Source organism: Rissa tridactyla, chromosome 2 (assembly GCF_028500815.1).
Source record: "Rissa tridactyla isolate bRisTri1 chromosome 2, bRisTri1.patW.cur.20221130, whole genome shotgun sequence".
Lineage (NCBI taxonomy): Eukaryota > Metazoa > Chordata > Aves > Charadriiformes > Laridae > Rissa > Rissa tridactyla.
The window spans coordinates 136,116,105-136,140,557 of NC_071467.1; the positions used below are offsets into that span (position 1 = coordinate 136,116,105).

General features: G+C 37.4%; 1 protein-coding gene across 2 annotated transcripts in view; it reads left to right on the forward strand.

Annotated features, from left to right (window-relative positions):
* Positions 1-24,453, forward strand: part of AGMO (alkylglycerol monooxygenase) — a 198,451-nt gene that overhangs the window by 65,720 nt on the left and 108,278 nt on the right. For both annotated transcript variants that reach the window (XM_054191521.1, XM_054191523.1), the window contains exons 4-5: positions 14,628-14,731; positions 20,717-20,812. In XM_054191521.1, the coding sequence (XP_054047496.1) occupies positions 14,628-14,731; positions 20,717-20,812 (200 nt within the window). The remainder of the gene's footprint in view (positions 1-14,627; positions 14,732-20,716; positions 20,813-24,453) is intronic.

The window sequence follows — 24,453 nt, forward strand, 5'->3', positions numbered from 1 at the left end:
AGGTCCCAAATTGACAAGACCCTTGAGATACAACTGCTGATCTGTCTTTCCTTGAAATGTGAGAATGCTGGAATATAGAGAAGGCTGCCAGTCTCTAAAGCTTTGCCTTACCACAACAGTAGATACATGAGTAAACTAGATCAAGAAAACTCTCTAATACAGATACCCAAAAACTGAAATGTGTCAAGCTGGAAAAAGTTGTGAAAACCCTTGCCTGCCCATCGTGTCATTCCAGGATGGGGTGCAACTCCATCCTGATTTGAATAATCCCCATGCAAGGTTTTTTCTCTGCTCCTTGGAAAGTCTCCTTCTTTCATCAGCTTTGGCTATGCTCGCTCCATCTGTCATTCCATTGCCAGGCCAGCCCAGTATGTTTAACAAAAATGTGCTGTGTACTGTCACTACAAATGGTAAAAAACGGGCCAAACCCCTTATCACCACATGCTTGCATGTCTGCAGAATCAGGATCAAGAAAACATGAAATATGATCTGTACTGGGAGCCATAGTATATTTTTAGCTTCAAACTCTTCCTCCAGTATTCCTCTGGAATAATTATGAGGAAATGAAGCAGCAATCCCTAACTATGAATATTAGTAGCTGAAGGAAGTACCATGTTTTATGCCTGCTTTAATAAATGTAAGTGAAGAATGGGTATAGATAGTTTAAATATTTTTTAGTTTCCTTTAAGGATCTTAATAGATGTGAACTGGAATTCAGCAGTTCTTCACGTGGCCTCATGCTCCTGCACCTGGAATGCTTGAAGAGCTGAATCAAAACTCAGACTCTAATCCACCGAGATGACATTTAAAATGTAAATAGATATAAAAAATAGACATAAATGCAGAACAATTTCTAAAAATTATAAGGTTTATGATAGGTGCAGTTTACTGTGTTAAAAATGATATAATGTATGAGATAAAATTACTGTGGAGAGAGCTATTTTGGAAAGTAAAGGTAGATGTTGAGTGGATTGCTCTTACATCCAGTCGTAATCCTGTAAAGTTTGTCGCTTCTGTACTGTTTGTTAACTCTTTCACTGGATTATTAGAATCTTTACAACATCAGAGTATACCCCACGACTGGTAATAAGTTTGCTTTGCTAGCAGTAATTTAGATCTGATGTCATGCAAAAGCCATTATCACATTGTTTGAATTTTAAAATAAACTTTATCTTATATGTGAAAATTGGTTGTATAGTTTTGAAATAAATTAATGCAAATTGGGAGCTTAGAGATGTTAAATTTTTTTCTTGCACCTGTGAAATGCCTTCCTGAATTTAAATTTATAGCCTCTGAACCGTGACCCATGTTAGATGAAGGAGAGATTTAGACATGGTTGATGCAGTTGTAGATTAATGCGTCATGCAATCTGTGTGACTACAGGTTAGTCATGCCCATTAGTTTTCCTTCAAAATTTCATCTTTTGATACAGGAAATATGGTTTAACTTTAGATTTTGTTTCTATCTAGTAGCACTTAATCCTCTAGATTAACTTTTGGGGTTTTTTTTTCTTTCCCTTTTTATATGGTTTGCTACATAATTTGTGTTGTAAAAGGGAAAACTTCTGTTTCACCTACCAGTTTCTCCTCTGGGTAGGCAGCATTGTAAATTATTAAATACAACTACAGACAGTGTCATGATAACTTTTAATGTGATGGTGAAGTGAGAGCATTGATCTTATGTAATTTGAGTCAGAAAAATCTGAACAGGTAAACTATTTGTAACTTCTTACAGCTGAATAGGAACATAAGTAATATTAGTAACAGAAAAAAGGCCATCTGGTCCAGCTTGCCTGAGTTTGTTTGATTGGTTCATTTTAATCTCAACCACCTGCTTTTCCACTGAGCTCTACTTCACCAGTCCTATCCTATTCCAGAAACAAATGTATCTGTCTCTTGTACACCTTTATAAATCTTTCCTTATAACTTTGATTATTCAGACCTTATGTGGTCTTATGGTAGAGAAGGTCCCAAAGTCTCAGAAGAGACTGGAGCTGGTAGGTTCTGGATGCTCAACAAATGGACAGAAAGAAATGCTCCTGATCTAAGGATTTGTAATCTAGTTTCAGAGGAAGTATGTGGATGATCTGAAGTGTGGTCTGATAGAATTAGGTGAATATCTATGTGCTAATATAATTGCCTTGACCAATTACAAAATGCATATGTTTATTTTGCTTTTAGATTTAACAACAGACACCTGTACTATTTATAATCTGTACTGACATCCTGCTAAAACATTTATTATTCTTTTCTCCTATTTTTATCAAGGCAGTACTATCTTTCTTGTAATTTTTGGGGGGAATAAGGAGAGTATTTAGTACAGAGAAATTTACTGTTCTGCCCATATCTCAATTCCATTTAATTTTATCAGACATGTTGCTTCTCTACAGCAGTAGTTAAATAGTTGGGAATCTTATTTAAATGGGATTAAAATGATTTAAACAATCAATTCGATGATGGTTTGATCTGTTTCTGCAAAATAATGTCAACCTTCATATCCTTCATGTTCTTTATAAACACATGTGAATTTACTGTCCTGATGTGTTTCAGCAACTAAGTCTAAATTAGCTTCACTTGTGTTCATTCAATTTTATTTATTTAGTTAGTTAGTTATTTTTATCTCCTTCTTCCTTCTCCCTGGAGGTGAAATAAAGAAGGTTCCTGTGCTAAAGCCACTGTCCTAGATTTTGTGATACTGGCACCAGGTGCTGTAAATTATACTACTTTGATTATCGGGGGTCTTGATTCCCTAGTGTAAGCTCCTAGAAATTCCTCTGGGGTTTTAGAAGAAGATATTTCTTAGCCTGGAGTGGCACGGTTGTGCTATGCCTCCCTCTGGTCGTTGTTCAGCTGCCGATGAGTGCCTTTTGGCTGTGTAGCTGAAAAAAAAACCCCCTTCATCCATTGCTGGGGCCTTCTACCAAAGAATGTAAGTTAGTGCTGGGATGAATATGGAGTAATCATTTAACTTACAAGCTTTGAGAACTCTCATGCTGGGTATAGAGATAATGGGTACTGGCATGCATATAAAATATCCTATGAAATTATACATAATGCTTACTGTTTGATATGTCTTAACACACTGTAAAACTTTGTACTTACAAGTATGTTTTCCATAAAAAAATCAACACTTCGCAGATAAAGAGAAAGATTCTCTGTTTCCCTCTCCTCCCCTGCTAACTGTGGGAGGAGATTGGCTGTGGAGGAACAGGATTTTTTTGGTAGACTAGAGTTATGTTTGGCACAGTCTGTCTGAAGAGGCCAACAGCAAGCTCTCATTTTGGGTCAGTTCTTTTGTCTAGCAATGGATTTTAACCAGAGATCTCAAAGCATCAAAAAACTTCTATTTTTATATCGAAAATAAAATACTGTATCCTTGCCAGATAATAATGACACTTTATAAAATAGAGGAGCCTATTTTTCTTAGGCAGATCTGTTTCCTATATACAATTTTAGTGGTTGAGGTAAGTCTGCAGTCTAGTATCTTGCACTTCATAGCTTTAATGCTTATTTTTGTGTGTTTGGAAAGTACAAAGTACAATAGATGCATCCTGCACTAAGCTTTCAATCTTAGCTTATTTTATAGCTTTGAGCAAACAGATAAAGGGTAAAAAATAATTAATTTACAGTGGAATATACTAAAATGTCATAATTAATCAGTTAAAAAGCATTCTTTTCTGTACTTGATATTTTCTGTCTCTGAAATCCTTTTCTTTCTGTTGGCTCTGCTACTAATTATCCAGCCACTAGCTGTATGCTTTTAAAGTCAGAAAATGCAACATCAGTCAAGAGACATGTGGCTGCAAAAACCAGTGAGCGTGTAGGAGGAGTGCCTTTACAGGTCAAGTGCTATAGCTGTTCTTTGACAAATCAGTCTGAATTAGCATCGCAGGAGCCTGTTGGTATTCCCGCTCCGCCACACCTCCGGCTTCATCTGTTAGCTGCTGCTGTTGCCAACCCTCATTTTGCACTCCCAGACCTGTAATCTGTTTCAGAGTTTGCTGGCAGTGCTGGAGCAGCTTCGGCCCCACGAACGTCACTGCCAAAGCATTGAAATAGACTCTGCACCTGAAACTCTGCTGTCTATGGCTTCAACAGTCTTCAGCTAGTAACCGTTTCTTAATATTTTGAGGAAAGCTGAAATGGAATATAAAGTAACTCCTCTGACTGGTGGTCAAAGTTCAAGAGGTAGCATCAGTAGCAATGGGTACTCAAGTAAAAGGCTTTGTTAAAGGCCTTTTTGCCAAATGTGTTTGACCATTCTGCTGGTACCTGTATGCCCAGGGATGGCTCCAATGGAAAGACCGAATAGTGTAGACCTAATTTAGGGACATGTCTTTGTTCCCTGCTAAGGGGACAAGGCAGGGAGTGGTGGGAGAGAAAACCTCGAAGATAGCATTTGGGTACTAGAGGCATCCTCTAGATAGTCCTTGCTAATACGCTTAGTGGTGGGCTCTACCAGATGGAGCCCGGCTTGGTGGGATATGGAAGCATGTTTATATGCCCCCTTTCTTTTTCACCTTTAAATTGAGGCTGTGTGCTTTGACAGTTGCCTGTGTTCTGGTCTCTTCTGGTCTAATCTATCTGTTTATGTGGCTTCCGTGTCCTTCGTGTTAGAGTGATAGATGGAAAAGGCTATTAAAGTTTCAGCATGCTTAATAGTGTCCAGAGCCAGTCTGTTGTATGACAGGTGCAGCATGGATGGACACAGAGGATCTGTGGTTAGCAATGTGCTTTAAGGAATGGGGGTGTAATGTAAGTACTGACAGTGCTGGTCCCAGTGAAATCTGTGGAACTGCGGGCTTCTTTTTGTATGCAGCACATGCACTGTGAATAAGCAGTATGACTACCAAATACAATGGATCTATCGCTGTTAAATAAGCACGCAGTATCTTTTAATATATTAGCGCTCTTTATTTCTCAGAGAAACAATTTGACGCTTGTAAAAAAAAAAATTGTATAAAGAAACATGGGTGGCTAATCTCACTAAATACCTGAACTTGACATCGAAGGGTTACCTGTCCTTTCTTTTGAATTGTATAAAAATATAATGAACTTGCTTCAAAATCTTTTTAAGTTAATGGATATTTTTCAATGGAATTCAGTAAGTTCTGGATCAGGTCCACAGAGAGTACAAAACTCATGTGCATTGCCTAAAGTGTCTATGGTTTTTCTATGGTTTGCATATCTATGAAGGAGTAGGACAGAAATTGGATGTAAATGTGTTGTTTTTTTTCTAGAATATTTTTAAAGTTTATTTACAGGCAGTGATGTGTCTTGATGTCCCCCAGGCTTTCCTGATATCTCAGTAAATTTCAATAGATTCCTTTGCAAATCTAGTCTGCATTTCCACACATCTATCATTCAGGAAGCTGGGTTAATAAATCATCTAAAACACTCTGCAAGAGAAGCCTGCGTAGAGCTAATTCCTCTTTTACGCCAGAATAAGTCCATTGACTTATCATTGTTAATTTTTACTGTATCTATCTGCCTTGGAAAAATGAATAAGCAAATAAATGACTGCAGGAATTCAACATGCAAGATAAAAGTTACATGAAGGGGCCATGGATGTTTCCTTTGAAGAATTATGCTTGTGCCTTTGAGTTGGAGGACTTTAATTCATTCCAGTTCATCCTTTTTTTTTTTTTTTTTTTTTTTTTTTTGTTTATTGGGGCGTGTGTGTGTATTTCCCTGGCATTCTTTGAATGTATTGTTCTGAGGGGCAAAAAGTAAGATTAATGTGGCTGAGTTAGTATCAGTTATTGTTTTCTTCCTAATATCCTGCGGCTCTATGTTGCTTTAACGTATGCACACTCAGAGTTTTGAACATTGTGGGAAAAGGTTTCACTGGCATCCATTCTTGCCATTAAAGTGCTTCCCATCTGAATATTGCCTGCCAAAGTATGTGGTATCCTGCAGAGCAAGAGGATGAGGACATAGATTGCAATGAAGCTGAACAGTCTGCACTTCCTAACGGTGACACCAGACATCAATCTTTTGTAGAGACAGCCCAGAATACAGGAGAATAAGAACTCTCACCCCCACTCCCCCACCAAAAAAAAAAAATCCAACAAAAAAACAAAAGGAGAATTATCTTCTCTTTTTTTCCATTTCCTTCCAGCAGTTTCCTTGTAAGATCCTCAAAGATGAATACGTTCTCAAATTGCATTAGCTGACATTTCAGTGGCTGAGATGCTTTTGGGGAAGGGGAAAAAAAGTAAAATAAAAAAAAAAGAATTGAGTAAAAAAGAAAAGTACGTTCTCTGAAGTAACTTTTATTTAAAAAGAGAATTTATTTAATTTAGTCTGATCTCTTTATCATCAAGCTAAGGACTAGAGTGCTAATTTGGTCACAGTTAATGTGTTTAACACACTTATACCAGAGTTTGACAACAGTATTCAGTAACACCAAGTTATATTATACAGGTTGGCAAATGCTCAGAACTGAAGATTGCCAGTTCTGTGATCGGCCATATTTGGAGAAGCTTGAGTCAAGTCTGCAGCTTGTAGAAAGTGGCACTGTTCTCTAGAAGTCACTTTGCACCAGCTGCTGAGGATCTTTTTTACACAGAAATTTCATGCAGTTTTTTGTTTTAATATATAAATCTAATTTCACCAACAGAATGATTTATAGTTGTGCAATTAATGAGCCATATGCTCCTCTTTGTAGTAAAAAAGGTGCAGAAAGAGCTAAGTGCTGAAAAACAAATCGCTACATCAGTGGGCTGCAGAAGTTAACATATACTGTGTCATTCAATCAAGAGGCTGTGAGAGTGTAAGGTGGATAAACCTTGCTATGACCAGTAGGAACCCTCACTGAAGAAAAAATAGTCAAAAAACTTGAGCCCAATATTGGTGGGAAATGCTTGATAGGGCTTGGGACAGGGTTCACAAACAGGATTTTATGCTATGATTTAGTTATTCTTGAAACTGACATGGCACCGATTTATTTTTTTGGTACAAATCAGAGTTGTTTTCAGATTCTTACACTTAAAGAACCTGTTATAAAAGCCAGAACAACTGGAAAACAGGGTACCTGAATCAAACCTTGTACACCCATGAAAGAGACAGGTGATGGTGTAACAGCTGCTGCTGTCATGGTTCCTCATGACCCAGAGACTCGGATCTTTGCTACAGAGATCACCCAGAGCTCAGGTAAACAAAACTTTAACCAGCTGCAGAGCTGCTCCAAGCAACTAGAGAACTAGAACAATTGGCTTCGGGAAGGTGTGAGAAACAGGTTGGTCGAGCAAGTTGTTATAGCAGAATTAGTGAGACCTGCTGTGTACTGAAAGACTTGCTGAGTATTCCACTGTTTTCAGAGGTTACATGTATACACATTACTAAAACTTCATTCCTTCTGTGTGCTTCTTCATCTTTTGAATTTTTCTTATTTGTCTCTGTGGAAGTGTCCAAACCCAACATTTGCATGCTAAAATTGCTTTAGATCATTTATCTTCTCAGTATCCTTCCCCATGAAGGAATGCACATTCATTTTCTGTTAAAACTATGAGTAAATTAAGAGATTGAGTCACTGTGAATTATTTTGTGAATCCTTACCTAATAAACTTTATTCCTTTGCGGTTTTCCATGGCATGTGTGGAAGGAGACTGTTCAATTCCTGCCAATGTATGAAAAGATCACAGGCTGTGAGTTAGCACTGTCCTAATGTAGTTAACGGAGAATCTTACTCTTGTTTACGTTGATAAAACTACGTTGCATGATGCTTAATCCACGCAGTTTAGCTTCTGAGGGAACTACTCCTTCTAGAAGAGACTGAGTCTTCAGGAACACTGGCTTTTTCTAACCTTGCCATTGATATCCTAAGCTTATAAGGATGCCAAGAAATAACATAGGGCGCATTTGGGTTGAAAGGACCATTTTTTTGACCTGGCCAAGCTCTGCTTTCCTTACCATGTGATATCTTAAATCTTTTACAGATTCAGAAGTGTATCCGAGTATAATTCGCAGTCCCCCATATTCTTGCTAAGCGGGGATATGATCTGGCCCATTGTTTGTTCTGGGTAGCATATGTAATACTTTGGCTTGTCTTGATTCTTCCCACGTTTCCCAAGACCATTCTGCATCTTAAGTTTTGCAGATCTTATTGTGGATTTTTTGTGTGGGAGCAGTTTTGTGTTTTCAACTGGTATGGCAGCAGATCAAGCGGGAGGTTCTGGCTTGTGGACAGATTCTGGAGGCAGGTTTTGTAGAAGGTTGCTCCAATTTTTGGCTTGTAAGGCATGGGAGCATATACCATGTATTACTTGATTATAAGTTAGCCCACTCACTAAACAGTTTGCTGACCACATACAGTAATTTAAGAAGAGGGCTGAAAAACAGAGATAATACTGAACAAAGCACAGAAAAAGCACATCTCTCACCACGGAAGGATCAGATGCTGAATGTCTAGTGACATTTCCTAATTAAGCTGCCGGATTGCAACTATGTAGGTTACAGCGTTGTCTTGTGGTAGCATTATTTTCTGTTTGACAGTGGCAGTATGACATACCGTATGATCGCCTATCCTGGAATTACCTGAGTACTGCAATAGATTTCATTGCAAAATGACCAAAGAGGACTAGATAGTGCTGAGGCTGAAGATGTGCTTCAGAGTTGTTCCACTTCTCCTGACACACGAACTCTGGGAGCAAAAGCTGATGTAGTCTGTTTTTCCTATTATTCTAGAGAGTAGTGGAACTCCTGCTTTCTAAATGCTGAGAACTGGTCTGTGTCAGGTACATGCAAAGATAGGTGCTTCTCAATAAAAATGTGCAAAAGAAGAAAGTTAAGAAAATTATTTGAAGCACTAAAGTGAATCAAGTCTAATTTGCCACTTGAGCTCAGATCTCCTTACAGCTAGTCTTTTGATTTACATATATGATCATCCTGAGAATACAAACTGCTAACGCTCACTGTAGCCAAGGCCACAAAGTAAGAAAAATGTGTCTTATTAAAAAAAATAATAAAAAATTGTACATTTCCCTGTATACACGTTTCTTTGTGTGTGGTATATAATACAGTCTTCCAGATAAATTCCTTGGATCTAATCCCGTTCTCATTAAACCCGCACAGCTCTATGCTTACACTAATATAACCGAGGAAAGTATTTGTTCCTATAAGAATTACATTTCTAATAAGAAGGAAGCAGAGACTATAACCTATCTTGCAACTGTTATTGAATAACACTAAAACAAAAAACATAATGCAAAGTTGGATCAGAAGAGTAACAAAAGAGGGACTATACCACAGCAGACTAAACAAGAGAGTCATGTACGGATCATATCTACTTCTGTTGGGGAGATGATAACTAATTTGTGGAGATAGATTTCTGTTTTAAGGTGAGATGGAATGGATTCTAGGATGACTTCCCAATTTTAATAAAGGCATCCACTCTGGGTCCCAAAATACAGTTTTTAGTTAACTTTTATTAAAAAAATCTTTTATTAAAAAAATCCCTCCCAGTAACAAAACTTAAGTGGTGCTATGTCTCAGTGGTTATTCATTCAATACAAGTGTAGAATCCAGCAGGGAATGAGACTCTCTGAAAAAGCCCTGCATGAGAAGAGATTTATTCGAACATTTCAGAAGTATCAACAGAACAGATCAGTTAGAACAAGTCAGGAAGGTAGCACGTAATCAAACAGCTGCTGTTTTGTGAATAAAAGAACCTAATAATAGTTTAGTGGAGAAATTATTTAAATACTATGTTTTGTCTTTGTAGGGAGGGTTGAAATGGATATAAAAGGAATGACTAGAAGATTTACCTTCCAAGCCATTTTTCTTTCTTCAGACATCCTGGGGTTTCTACTAATTATGACTCTGGAGAGAAGTAGACCCATGAGATGATGCCTTTTCTATTGCTGGTAGGCAAACGCAGCACCTGCCTTTGAAGTGCTGCAGTTTCCACACTGGGGTCAGCAGGGACCGCACAAGGGGTTTCTTGCCACAGGCTTGGCTTTGCGGTGTTCATCGCAATGTGGTAATCCGTGGCACAGGAAATGTAATTTTTGTTATTTTCTAAGTTTCTAGCTAGGTAAACTGTAGTTTGTTCAATACTGAAGGCATCTAATCTTGTAAGAGGTGGCAAGCATAGTCAAACTGAATGATTTGTTTAAATTTAAGTAGATGCCGAGGGGAAACTTTCCCCTGTTCTGGCTACAGTCAGCATTGACTGAAAGAGAATGGAAACTTTACGTGACTCATTATATGGACTTATTTCTAAATCATCTGTATTTTTCTTCCACTTTACTTTAGATCCAGGTCTTATAAAGTTGTGTGCAAAGAAATTACCCTCTTTTAATGAAAAGGTCTATCTAATCTTTTTTCACTCACTAAATATTCATAAAATCTTTACCATTTCACTGATTTTGAGGATTGTGTAAAATGGTTGTTTTCATTGATATCACTCTTTGAAATGACTGCAGGGTGTTTTGGCATACATATTTTCTCCTGTTGTTAATCAAAATGTGCTGGGCTGTGGAAATCACTGAAAGGTAAAAAAATGAACAACAACATAGTCTTATTTTGAAGTCTCTGTGTTATGTATTCTCAAAGAGAAATCTTATGTGCACGGTGACCAGTTTCTACTACCACAAAAGAAATACTTCAGAAGTAGTGAAATATGGCCCAGGCGTTGGATCTGTCTTTGGGTCTCTTAGAAAGGGATTTGACTACTGCCAAAAAATGGATTTGAAATAGAAAAAAATTAAGGATAAGTAACTCAAGGGTAACTAGGAGGTGGAGGGAAGAAGTGGAAAAGAAGGATAATGTCATTAATTTATCTTTCTTTTGGAAAACGCAGAAAATAAGATAAAGTGTGACTGCTGCAAAAAGCCTGGCTCCAGCTTCTTGAAAACTGGTGCTTCATTGGTGCCGTAAGGCTACTTTTAAGTCCCCCAAAGCCTCCTCTTCTCCAGTCCACTTCCCTCAGAAGAAGAAGAATAATTTTCTTTCTTCTCTTGGTAGGATTCATACATTGGACTAATGCTAAAAAAGAGAAATCTTAATTTTTCGTTAGTGTTAGGATACAAATATCTGAACTGCTTGGAGCCCACTGATTTTTAGCAACTGCAGGTCTGACTCTGAGATAGCTTCACAGAGACTTAAAGAGCTAGAGTGAAAACTGAGGGCCAGGTGATAACTACCCAGCAATTCCTGCGTAGCACCAATTTTCTTACCTTCCTCGCCTGTCTACATGACATCATTCATTCTCTTTTGTGATTACATGATGATTCTTTTATAGTTTATATTAGGTGATGGAAGAAAAGACACATTGATTTTGTACAATGGTAATAATAACATATTAACCAACAACTACCTCCAGTAGCAAGACGTAGTTGTTCTGTTCTTCACCAGATGCGAATAACCCATCAGGTTTCCACCCATTAACAGGAACCTAGGGAAAGCCGCACCAGGAAAGGAGGCCCTTGCTGTGCTAGGTTATAATTTTTATAACTTTCCTCACAACTGCATGAAAAAGAAATGCCACCTTTATCTGTTGTTAGAGATAGTTCTTCATAACAGCAGAAAATGCAGAAGGTTTCCAAGACCCAGCTGGGTGGAGAACTCAGGAACTTAAAGCTGGTCCAGATGTGAGCAGGACATTGGACTAGAGACCTCCTGCAGTTCTCGCCAACCTAAATTACCCTATAATTCTATGATTTTCCCTCTCCTGAATAAAAAAATAGCATGTTTGTTCATGTGCATATTGCAGTCATGTATTTTTAAAATTGTATTTGCCAACCACATTTGACTTAGAAAACATCAAAAATTCCATTAAAGCATTGTCTGGTGGCTTCTCCAATTCCATCACCTACTTTTTTCCTGTGGCTTCATGGGAGAATGTGACTGATGAGATCTACAAAATGCAGTAATACTTCCTGTTTTCTACATAATTTAAAAAAAAAAAACTGTGTTGGAATTGGCCATATCTTGGTCTTGCTCTTTTTTAGTCATTATGTAATAATACATATGAGAAAGTGCATGTAAGAGTGTCTTTTATAATCTTGTTCTCATTCAAATAACTTTTCTCATTTTGCTTCAAGTTATCATCATTATGGATGAAAAAGTGAAACCACAACTCTTCTATAGACACATAGATGTTAGTTTCTGTCGCGGGAAGTTGGTGAGCAGTCAGCTACATTCCTTGAAGAGTGCTTACTCTGTTTCTTACATTTGTGAGATGTCTTTTAGGTGTTACGGTTGTAATATTTTAAATGTACTAATGGTTACAGACTGAGGTTTGGGGTGATCTGTTTCACACTTATTCGTGATGTTATTCTTTTGCTTCAAATAAAAAGTTATTGATGATCAGTTTCTTCAGAAAAATTTTGAAGACAAAATTTGTTTCTGATCATCAGCACTACCTATTTTGCCAAGGAATTTAACACAGTCTGTGTCATTGATGTCAGCAAGAATAGGATTAAGGAACAGGCTTTAATTTACTTAGCTGTAACAGAAGAAGTCAGAAATAGCTCTAGCACTTAAATTACTTGTGGCAGAATTGTTTGTTTATGTCCCTAATATTCTTGTGGTATATTTTTGAATGATAGATCATTTAAGCTGACTCACAAATCTGAAAGATTAACATTTTACCAATATTCAGTTACCTTATTCCATATTCTTGTTAGTGTAAGAGGCAGTTTAACTGAAAAATGAATGCTAATAAAATGCCTTTTTAGTAATTCATTTTGAAAACCATTTGACCTTAACTACAATGAAAGTAGACTGTAAAAATCATCACAGATTCCCTTCCTTGAACTTTTCACAATGCTGAAAAATGACTGAGGGAAAGAAGCAAGATCCAGTTACTGTACCCTGTTTGTACAGCTGTACTTCATTGAGTGGAGGCTTGTGTTACACACAGTTTGTGATAGGAAGTAAATGCTTTTAAAACAACTAAGGAGACAGGTCTTTAACCTCCACCTTTTCAGATGCTTTGTTCACTCATTTAGCTTCTGTCGAGGTCTTGGGAAACATTTCAAATACAAATTATTATTGAGTACTGAAGCTCACCTGAATAATTCATCTCCTAGTGAGCTCATTAGGCGGAGATGCATTAAGATGTAGTTGGGGTTTTTTTGAGAGAGATCACTAATTCTTGATATGGGGAACACTTGTTCCTTCAGGAACAAATGCATTTAAAGAAGGAAGAATTCTCAGGTTGAGTGTTAAGTGTTTTATAATAGTTGAAATTACAGTTTTACAGCAATTGTAAGGATTTTCAAGAACTTAGAGGACATTCAAAAATCATGTTGTCATGTAAATTACCAAACTGTCAAAATTTGTTAGATTTAAAATTCTTAGTTTCTAGCATACAAGACTGTTGCCTCCTGCTACAGGACTATCTAGTCCCCTGAAATGGTGAAGACACCTTGAGGTTCATTAAGAGGATTTTTTTGGCATTGCTTAACGTTGCAAGTACATGTTAATCACCAGATGTAAACTATTTGATGTAAGCTTGGCACCACATAATTTCAGGACTTTAAATACACACTATAAGATCATTCTGTGAATGTGATTCTAGTATCTGCCAAAGGCACTTCTCTAATTGCTCTGGTGAAACAAGCCAGTGGCAATGGGAGTGTGTAGCTGGCAGACAGCCAGTTAACTTTTAATTTCTGTAATCAGCTGAGGCTTTGTGTGTGCTTCATCCCTTGAAACACATGCAACCTTAAATTTAGGTTTATGCTAAATAGGCATTATTTGGGCTGCATAAACCACCCAGTTTCTCATTTTGCTATAATTATGGACATCCTTGTAGACCATGAACATTTCTGTCTTAAACTCCCCCTTGAGACTGTCCAGATATCGATATACACTGCAGAGGGGCCACCCAGATCTGCACTTAATGAGAAAATGCCTTGAAATACATTTTGAAGTATTCTTCTTCACTGCAGTGCATTAGAGGTGTCATGCCTTCAGAGGACATGGCTGACACCGGTTTTGCCCTTATTCCAGCAACTCTTTTTGAACTGTAACACAAAAGACTGTAACTCTGGTTGGGTCCAGAGTTCCCAGCAAGCGACCATTTGTTTTTCCATTTGTCACTAGTGAGCAGGCAATGGCTGTGTTTTGGGGTCTGTGGCACAAGTGGGCTTGAAGATTTACGTGTTTCAGAAAACTGTAAGCATAACACCAGACACCAGTTAAGTTGTTTAAATTTGACGTGTAAGATTTTTGGAACATTTTGTGTCCCCTTCTAGGCTTGAAATATAACTTCAGTAAATAAACACAGGCACGAAAGCATCCTCAGTCCTTGTCCCCCTGAACCCCATAACAGAGCTCCCACTGACCCATGTTATCAGGACTGAGCTCAGGCTTTCTGGCTGTTTAATCCTCATCTCACACGTCCTTCTGCTCTTCCAGCAATGATTTTCGTTCCTGCCATAGCCTCGCCTTCCTCAGCATGAAAGTTACACTGACTTGTGTCCACTTACTGACATTTAACGCAGCCTACCCAAACTCAGCTCTGAGCATTAGGTTTTATTACCTGCTATACTATAGTAAAATAGCAAAGTGTAAATTGGGGGATTATTCGCTTTTAGCTTAAGAAAAAAGGCCTTGGGAAACAAATGTTGCTTTGTTCTCTACTATATATCTCATTAGAAATTATGTGTTTTGCAGAGGTTAATATACTGTGGGCAGCGCACCAAGTACATCATAGTTCTGAAGATTACAACTTATTCACAGCCTTGAGACAATCTGTGCTGCAGAAATACACCTCCTGGGTAAGTTGCACAAGATTTGACAAACAAATTAATATCAGCAAGATTTAGTAGAAGTGAAAATAATAGTGTTTGTTTCCCTTCGAAGAAAAACATATAAATTATTTAAGATGTTTGCCACTGAAAGCACAGAAGTTGCAACTGAAGAATCTGAGAATCATAAACTATAAAAATAAATTCATTAATGTTTTTACAGCAAACTTGGAAAGAGATACAGTAGTGAAGTTTCAGAATGCTAATAATAACTCTGCATTTATATTTTCATAACTTTTTGAGTAAAATGGGACGTTTTTTTCATTTGGTTATTCATGCGTAAGTACAGGAAAAGATCAGAGTATAACATAACTACTCTAGAATATGTCTGTATAACTGAAAGGAGCAGGGAGAGAAATCATTACTAAAGGTTGCTTTGGACATGCAGATGTATTTATTTGTCTCTGCTCATTCACGTCATGTGTCAGTACTTCAGTAAATAAGGGCAGTATGGCACTACTTTTACCTAGTGTTATTTCAGATATAATTTATTTTAAATGGTGAGCTGTGTACACATGCAATATAAATTAAGAGGACTACTCATTTACAGATTTAAAAATGTATATTTCCAAATACATCCATAAATGTAACGTACTATTCAGCGGTTAGTTTTGGGCCCAGGATAACTGCTGATTTCCTCAGTCACGCTCTCATGTTTTCTTTTGACTCTATTTTTTACCTCAGGTTGTGGATTCTTTATTTGTTTTTCAAAAAAGAATAATAACTTCAAAATTTGAACTTTCAGAATTAGAGTTCAAAAGCAATATTCAATGTATTTTTGTGTATATAAAATATGCTGGTGGCAAAGGAAACCTAGAGTCCTCTAGCCCATGAGCAAATGACTTAAAGCCGAGGGTGTGTGCTCACAAATACAAATCCAGTGTAACTCCATTAACTTCAGTAAAGTTGGTCTGGATTTATGCTCATGTAACTGAGCGTGGACTTAGCCTGTTGTTCGTAACTGTTTCAAGCCCATGACATTAGATGAGTGCTAGGTTTCAAAAAAATGACTAGTTCTGGAAATTGTGAAACAGATACCATTCATTTTCTTTCTTAAAGTCTTCTCTGTAAATTGTTACTTTTTTAATTCCGAAAATAGTCATCTGATGTTATTAGAAGTGTCTCAAATTTAAATGGCCACAATGAACAATAGTGGAAGTGATGCATCTCTGTCACAACTCTGCTTCCTATGTAAATACTGCCACGTTAAAGATTTAACCTTTGCACATTTACCCATTGGGACCATATGTGCAAATGCTTAACAAAAACAATAATTCAAAAAAGACAAAAAGCCTGTGTGTACATATGGGTGTGTGCATGAGCACTTTGTCTCCCTGCGTGGTTTTGAGGATGGTACCTCAGAGAGTATAAAATATTCCGGAAGGCCAAGATGTCTGGCCACCTTAATATCCGAAGACCATCCTCAGGACCGCACTGCTATCATTTGGCAAATAATATATGTACATTTAAAATTAATTTCCTTTGACCAAAGGGAAGTGAACCTAGGAATCCATAATACTTTCGTGTACAGTGGCTTTTCCAACAAATATTTGGTATTAGCCAAGACATTTGAATAATGTAAATATTAGTTTACCTCCCCTTAAACTTTTCAGAGGTGTGCCAGTTTTCTTTCTCCAAAGCCTTACTGTGTATGAACACAATTCTTATTAATTCTTATAGCGCTGCTATTTTTTTGGACTTCCAGACTGCTCCAGAACCCCATGGATGCAACTGCCTCAAAGCTGAAACTCAGTGAAGCCTTTAGTTAATCTCTGAGGGTGATCGGATGTTGCTGAATGTGTACCATTGAATGCAGTTTGACATCCAGTTTTGGGGAGGCTGTGGGAAAGTTGTGGTGGACGATATGGGATTGTGGGACTGTTCTGCTCCCAGCTTGTATGCGTTTTCAGTTAAATGTTATAAGATAAATAAATCAGCATATTAATCTGTGTGGGTTGTGCTCGAGCTGATTGAAAAGATGAGAAATGAAAGAGAAGAGAAAAACATGCTTGAAGTACAATCAGTGGTGTGAGATGTACTCCTGAACTTGGAACCAAATGTGTGTTGCTTCATATCATTTGCACACACAGTGTTTCTGTTACTCCAGTGGAGGGGCCATAGAGCAGCAGACCTACTGTTAAGACTGAGAGATGGTTTTGAAGCTCATTTTTGGTGAAAAAGATGTGGAAAAAAATGTATATTAATTTTTAAGAAGAAATCAGCAAGCTAATACTATATAAATTTTTTCTTCTGATGAAACACTTAAAGTGTAATTGTGAAAGGAGAGAGCTGCACATATAACTTGAAAAACTGTGATTTAATTCTTTGAGTACCAGTTCTCAACTTTCCTCCAGGGTGAGATTTAATTGCAACCATTAGATCCATAATAATTTGATAGCTTTAGACTATACATTTAGATAAAGGGTTGAATTATGCCTTGTTGGTTTAAAAGCAGTGGAAGCAGCTATATATAAATCTGGAAAGGGAATCGGTAACACTGTTCTTAGCCCAGAGTCACAAAGTTCACTTCTTCTCTAACGAGGAGTCTGCCAGGTCTGGGATCTGTAAGGGATGGGTTTGTTTTTTGGTTGGTTTTTGGTTTGGTTTTTTTTGTTTTTTTTTTTTTTGTTTTGTTTTGTGTTTTTGTTTTTTTTTTTTGTTTTTTATCCTTACCTTTAACTCCTGCAGAATCCCCACAGAAGTGTAGCCCACATGAACTGGCTGTCAGCCGCTGCCCTGTGGCTCCTCTGTGCCCCACAGCCCCTCCATGGCCACATCGGCAGGTGGCCCCAGAGCCCCAGCATGGAGACAGAGGGGCTCGGCAGAGGAAAGTGCTACACCTCAGGAGCTTCAATTTTTTTACTTTTTTGTAGTAGAAGCGTTTAAAGCTTTTACTGACGCATGAGAGGGAGAATGGTAGAGCATGCCCACCGTGCCGTGGCTGCGCGCCCATCAAGAGGGGCAATGCCTTAAGCATGAAGGCACACAGCTGCAGTGCGGCAGCCCCAGGTAGGAACCCCTCTCCACCCCCTTGCTGAGCGCTTTTCCCATCAGGTTATCAGTTATTGTGGCTCACTCTCAATCTCTGCTGCTGAATCCACAAGTGGGAAAAGATCTGTGAGTGTGATAAACGTTTTTCTGCAGTTTTGACCAGAAATTCCATCTTGGAGCCAAGAAAGCTTTTCCTCTACAGATTAATGAAAGCTGGTACATTCCCATGAAATGTTTTGATTTGGTGAATTGGCATTTCCAGTGAAAAACCATTCAATGATTTTTATTTTTTTTTTCTGACATTGATCTTATTTTTCCAGTGGAACCACAAATAGGAGAAACCAAATCTTTTGTATGGGAGAGGTTTTCATTCCTCCCTATGGGTTTGACTTTTGTAAATGATCTTTGAAATCCTTTCTGTGCAAAATAAAGCTTACATTGCAAGGAAACATGAAGCAGTTAGGAAAGCATTCTCCTTTGTCAATCTCAAATTTACCTGTACATTTATATAAAATTTCCCTCATCTCACCACTTAGCAGGGAAATCCTAGTACTCATTGTGAGAAATAGGTTAAAAAATAAATATGAAGATGATCTTTCCTTCCCCTCTGAGTCATCTGTAAATACCACCAAATTGCCTCTGATACTTTTAGGGAAAAAGCATATCATTTTTAACCCTGATTTCAATCCTGCAACCACTTTCATGAATAATTTGAAAACCATCTGGGTGTTGGGTTTTTTGTTTTTTTTTTAAATGAACTTCCTCTCCATTTCTTTTAAAAAATTTCCTGCTCTTATCATACCATTAGACAGGTATAATCAATAATAAGAGAAAACTGCAGTAGCTTTACTTAAATGTGGCTGTGTGTTTTACTCCTTCGTTGGCTTCTTTGTAAGATAACCTTTGAGAAAAACCATGCCAGCCTTCTGGCTGTTGTGGGACAAATATGTCTCAGTGTCTTTTTTTTTTTTTTTTTCTTTTGTAGCTCACCAACTTTTAATAATTAAATACTAAGGGGGTCCAGGTTAGAGGAAGGAGGAAAAAGGAACTCAGAAAAGAGATTGTCTCCATGCCAGTGTTTAGGGCATTTCTTCTAAAGTTTGGGAAGCTTACACTACATTTCTGTTCCAGAGCCTGAAGAACTGTAGGTGTTTCAAAGTCACTCTTCTGTTAAGTAGTCTTCTGCACAAGGCAGTTTGTTCTGCATTTTTAATTCCTAAAGAAGGCTCATGCCCACCTCTACTCCAGAATTTCATGCCTAAATGCCACTCCCCACAATGGCATTTACTAGCTCCCACCTTAGGTAAGAGCTGCTGTGACTTTTTGTGAGTAGACTGAATGACTCTTTGTGATTGAATGTGCAAATTTCACCTTCCATATATGTTTTTCTTTATTTTTTTTATCAATGTTATGCAAACGCTTCAGCCTTTGAGGATCACACTGATTAAAACAAAATAGCCATTTACATTATTTCCCCCAAGTTCAGGAAGCTCAGCATAATCTTTGTACCACCTTTGAATTCCTTTACTTCTTGGAAATGATCTTCCAAGACATTCAACCAGAAATGCCCCAGGTGTAGTTTGTGGAGCAGCTGTGATGTCTGAAGCCTTTGAATGCAGTTTTGAAATCACAGCTGTCCCAGCCCTACCATGTGATGCTGAAGCTGCAGTGACTCAAGGGTTTCTTTCTAGTACTTCAGTCGTTGCCTGGTGTTGAAGCCAGCAGACTGAGCTGGGATTGCAGGGCCTTAGTCCTCTGTTGGCTCATGACAGTGAGGTATGGCTGTGATGACTTTCTTGAGAGCATCAGGCACAGCATGGGGATGGAGGTGTCACAGCCCCGGTGTGACATCTTACCTATTGGGCAGGCCTTTCGACAAAAACTGAGAGAGGAATATCAGCATTAAATGTTACGTACAGACCTACTGTAAAGGAATATCTGGCTCAGGAGGCCTATCATGGCCACTGGATCGCTTCCTCTGATGTTCAAAGATTTGATTTTTGTGAGGAGGACAAAAGGAATTTGAAAAAGGAGTTTGCTAATTTTGCTCTGTGTTTCACAGGGAACTTTTATTTGCTACACAGATTTTCCCCGAGTGCTAATGACATTTAGAGGTTTGAAGATACCTCTGCTATTGTTTGGTTTAGAAAAAAATCTCCGTATATTAGGGAAGGATTATAACTTCCCTGGTATAACCAGCAGCTGGTATAACACAATGTCAGGTAGAAGAAGTGAAAAAAAGATAAGCCTTTTTCTGAAGAAAGCAGACTTACTTTTAATATGTGAAAGTCTTGGAAGTCTTATTCTGTTCAGCCAATTAAGCTAATTAAGCAATTAAGCCAATTAAGAAATTCCTGGGACTTTACTTTGTATGTAAGATACCAGTATCTTTCCCAAGTAAATATTTTTCCAAAACTGTTCTCGTGCTAGCACATCTTTATAACTCAGCAATGTATCAGAGCTTCAAGGGAGATGACGCGAGGAGGTTAGGGTGAGAATTTATAATTAACTTTGAAAGCCAAGTAAGCTGCCTTGCCCTTATGGTGCTCACGTAGGGAGTTCAGATGGAAAAGCTATAGTGTTATAAATTCACACCTTGCTTACTCTGTGATAATTCTCCCCTATAAGTGAACCCTTCGTGTCAAGGATATGTTGCTGCCTGCTCCGTATAGTACACAGAATAAACTTCTAATCTCAGGATTTCTGAGTTCTTTTCTTGATCTTTCTACTTGCTCAGTGTGACTTTTGGGAAATCACTTTTCCATCAGTTTATGTCTCATTTGCTGTAGCATATCTAGTAGTAACATAATAATCAGTATCTATTCTATGTAATGTCTACATTATGGAGGTATTAGAAGAAGCAGTTATCCTGTGCAGTTCTTTGAGCTCCTGAGATGGTACTTCTTATATCGTCACAAGTTTAGAATTGTATATCTAATGTATATTTTCTTTCTCATTTTTCAGATTTTCAACTTGCCCATGGCTCTCTTCATTCCCCCTTCAGTGTTTGCTGTTCATCTACAGTTTAATCTACTTTACCAGTTTTGGATACATACAGAGGTAATCCAGGTTTTTAAGCCATACCTAAACAGTTAGCCTGGAGCAGTGTCCTGGAAATCCACTAGCAGCTGATTTATTGTGTAAGAAAAATCTTTGTCTGACTTCTTTAAGGAGAAACATCTGTTCATTTTTATTCCTTTTTCTGAATATATATTGCTAAGTTTATAAGAAGCAATGAGGCCAGTTGGTCCCAATTAGATTAAAAAAAAAAAAGTAACTGTAAGGAATCAAAACTTTTTGCTGTTTTAATACTGTATTTTCCTATCTTGCAGCTTATTAAACATTTCTGGCAGATACTGGAACTGCTTTCATTTCTAAGATAAATATTTTTGGGGAAAGTATCCCAAAGCCAGTGCTTCTTGAAGATCATTTAGAGTTGCAACTGAAGTCAGATATTGTTTCCTTCTTAGTGCACGTAATTCTCAGATGAGATTCTGTAATTCTTTGATTATCTGATGGCTATTTGTTTATGACTGCACCTATTTATTTGTGTTTTGTGAGTGCATAGACCATATCTAGTTTACATACATATAGAGTTAATAACCCACTGGAATGAGTAAGTAGTTTCCCACACTTCTCAGGTAGTTGAATGGCCTTCTGCCTTCTCCCTCGCGCTACAGCTAGAGGTGTTTAAAGGTATTCCATGTTACATGTCAGTAGCATATTTCTCAGTAGCCTCTAGTGGGCTGTGGGCTAATTATCTCTACAACACTTACCCCTTTGATTATTCTGACTATACAGACTCCTTTTTCCCTCTGTAGTTTCATTATGCGATCTATAGCACAATTATTTTGGAAGGCAATTTTATTTTTATCATCTGCTATTTTAGGTGATTGTGTTACATAAATTATGGTTTTTATTTTCTCTTTTCTGTGTGTTTCCTTAAAAAAACCCACAAAACACCAAACAATTGAAAAAAGGAATAAAGCTACTTACAGTGACCCAGTAGCAAACTTCTGTTGTTGAAATTTCACTTCTGTTGGGTGTATTTCTAAAATCATTAATATACACCTGATGCTCTGCAACACTATGTGAATAGGAAAGGCTTACAATAAAATGTCACACACATCACCAAAACCAGCATAAACTCAAGCAATACACAATTAAGCTTATCAAATGTTTTGAACAAATTTGAACACCTTGGAATTACATCAAATGAATACTCTGAATCACATGGTAGCAAAGTATCTTTGACCATGCCTTAGGTTCCCCAAACTGGTTATACTGTGTTTTGCCACTAAGAATAATATAATACGCCTCATCTACATTTTCTCTGCTGTCTGAAACCTTTTGGTCCTTGGCTGAGAGGCTTCTAACGTTCTGCTGCGAGTCTCAGCACTGGTGCTACAGTGTGCGTCTAAAGTTTCTAAGGTGAATTTCAGAGGCTTATGAATCACCTACATCCCTCTAAAGTGCTAAATCCTTCATAGGGCTTAAAAGGAATTTCCATAGCATATGTGCAATGTGCCAAGTTTAGACACTAGTCTAAACAAGAATGAATTTCAGTCTCAATGAAAAGATAAGCACTCCTTACTACTACAGTATTGTGCCCGTAGAAAAACAATGGGTGTTTTGTACTGATCCAGTTGATCCAATCATAGATCTCTGTTTACAAGGGAAGTTATTCTTAATGTTGATATTGCTGATTTTGTAGCGCAGCTGAAATCAGTTGAAATACATTGGAAGTCATGCTTTAAGGTCAAAAGTGATGTCAAAATAGAAATAGGTTTACACCATGTATTAGCAGATTTCCTACTCTCAAGGGCAAGGGTATAACAGAAATGAGACGTAAAGGAAAGAAAAAGTAGCAGCTATTGCAATCAAGCAGGTTTATATTAGCCAATATTTTTGGTGAAATTAACATGATGCTTCGCCATTACACTGGGTTTTTTTGCAACTGTTACAATTTAACTGTTTAAAGCTGTGGCGTCTCTAATTTTTTTTCCTAACAGTCCTTTTCCTGAATTTTAACGGTTCTAATTATCGCACACAAATTATAGTAAAACGAAAATCCTTTCTGTATGTCTGTTTCCAGCAGTTTCCCAACATATGAAGTTTGTTTAGGGCTGCAGGCCTGCGGTTATGTAGAAAACAGCAACCTGTCTCAGTGACTGCTGCTAGCCGTTGCTCTGAGAGCTGAGATTCATCATCCCCCAGCAGCTTTGGTGTCCTCTGGGAGCCCGTGGTGGGTGCTGTTACAGGGTGGCAGTACGTGTCATTAAGGTTATAGTGGAGATAAGCGTCATTATTTCTATTCTGCTAGTGAAAGATGTAATAGTTTCCTTCTAAAATGCAGGAGCATTTGATGAGAAATGTTAAGTTTGTCCTCAGATTTCTATTGCTTTTAATCAGTATCGATGTTTCCTTAGACAAGATTTGGCCCCATATTGATTGACTAGTCGAGTAAGTTTGGAAGTAACTTCACAACTTTTCATGACACATCTTTCTCCTTCAGAAAAAGAAAATCTAGTAAGATACAGGGGAAAAAAATCTCTTTTCTTTGGTAGGTATTTTTTTTTCATAGCACTGAAAAGCTTAATGAAGGATATGCGCAATTTACTGTTTTATAAAAGAAAAAATACATGATATTTAAGTAATAGAAAAGGACAAAAGTACATGAAAGTTTCTGAGGGAAGAAGTTTTGTTTTGGGAGTAATTTAAATTAAATTCAGTAATTACGAGAGAATGATCATGCTGTGCTGAAACTTTCTGTGCCCTTTTTCAGGCTAGAGTAAAAGTTTATAGCCAAAGTATGATCTCTGATATTTTCCTAAGCTTTAATTTTGAATGTGTCCAGTGTTGTTTCAAACAATGCTAAGAGGAGTTTCCTGTGTTATAACTTTGACCTTCTTCAATATTTGGTATGTCAGTTTTTGTTCAGCTTTCCTATCAGCAGATCAGACACGGTCTATTTTATTTTAACTCAAGTGGCTCGTACATTCCTGTGAAGACAGTATACCAAATCATAAAGATCAAAAGTACCCACTCGTTCTACTTCAGTTAGACTTCTTTATTTCCTGCATACTTGGCCTTTTATACAAAATAGTACAGCATTTTAAACACCATAAATCTTATATAAAGGTTGTATTGTACCATTCTTTTGGTGCTAGAGATCTTTTATTATTACTAAAATCAGAATGGGCTATTGATACAGGAAGGGCATTTATGTAATTAATAAAGAAAGGTTGGGTGTGCTAGAGTGAAAGCACAACTTTGTCACTTCAGTTATGCATTTGCATTTAACTCCCGTTACAAGAGTTTTTGCCATCTTGAGTCCACTTTTTTTTCCAGTGCTTCTGTGCATTATTGCACTGTGTATATGGCAATCTGAAATGATATAAAAAAATTTCCAGAGATCTTTTAAAAATCTCTGAGTAGCACCAAGGTATAGAAATAAACTCATAATAGTAAGTAGACTATGAAAATGAAAAATGAAAAAAAAAATCCAACCAAAAACAACTGAAGAAAACACTTTTCTGTAATGGTGCATAAAAATAGGAGCTCAATAAATCAAGAGAAAACAATTTTTGGTCCTATCTAATACTATTTAGGTCAATAGAATAACTCAGTCAGCAGATCTGCTCTTAAATGGCCTGCGAGAAATGTTTCTATGACTAGACCATTCTCATCTAGATCATAAG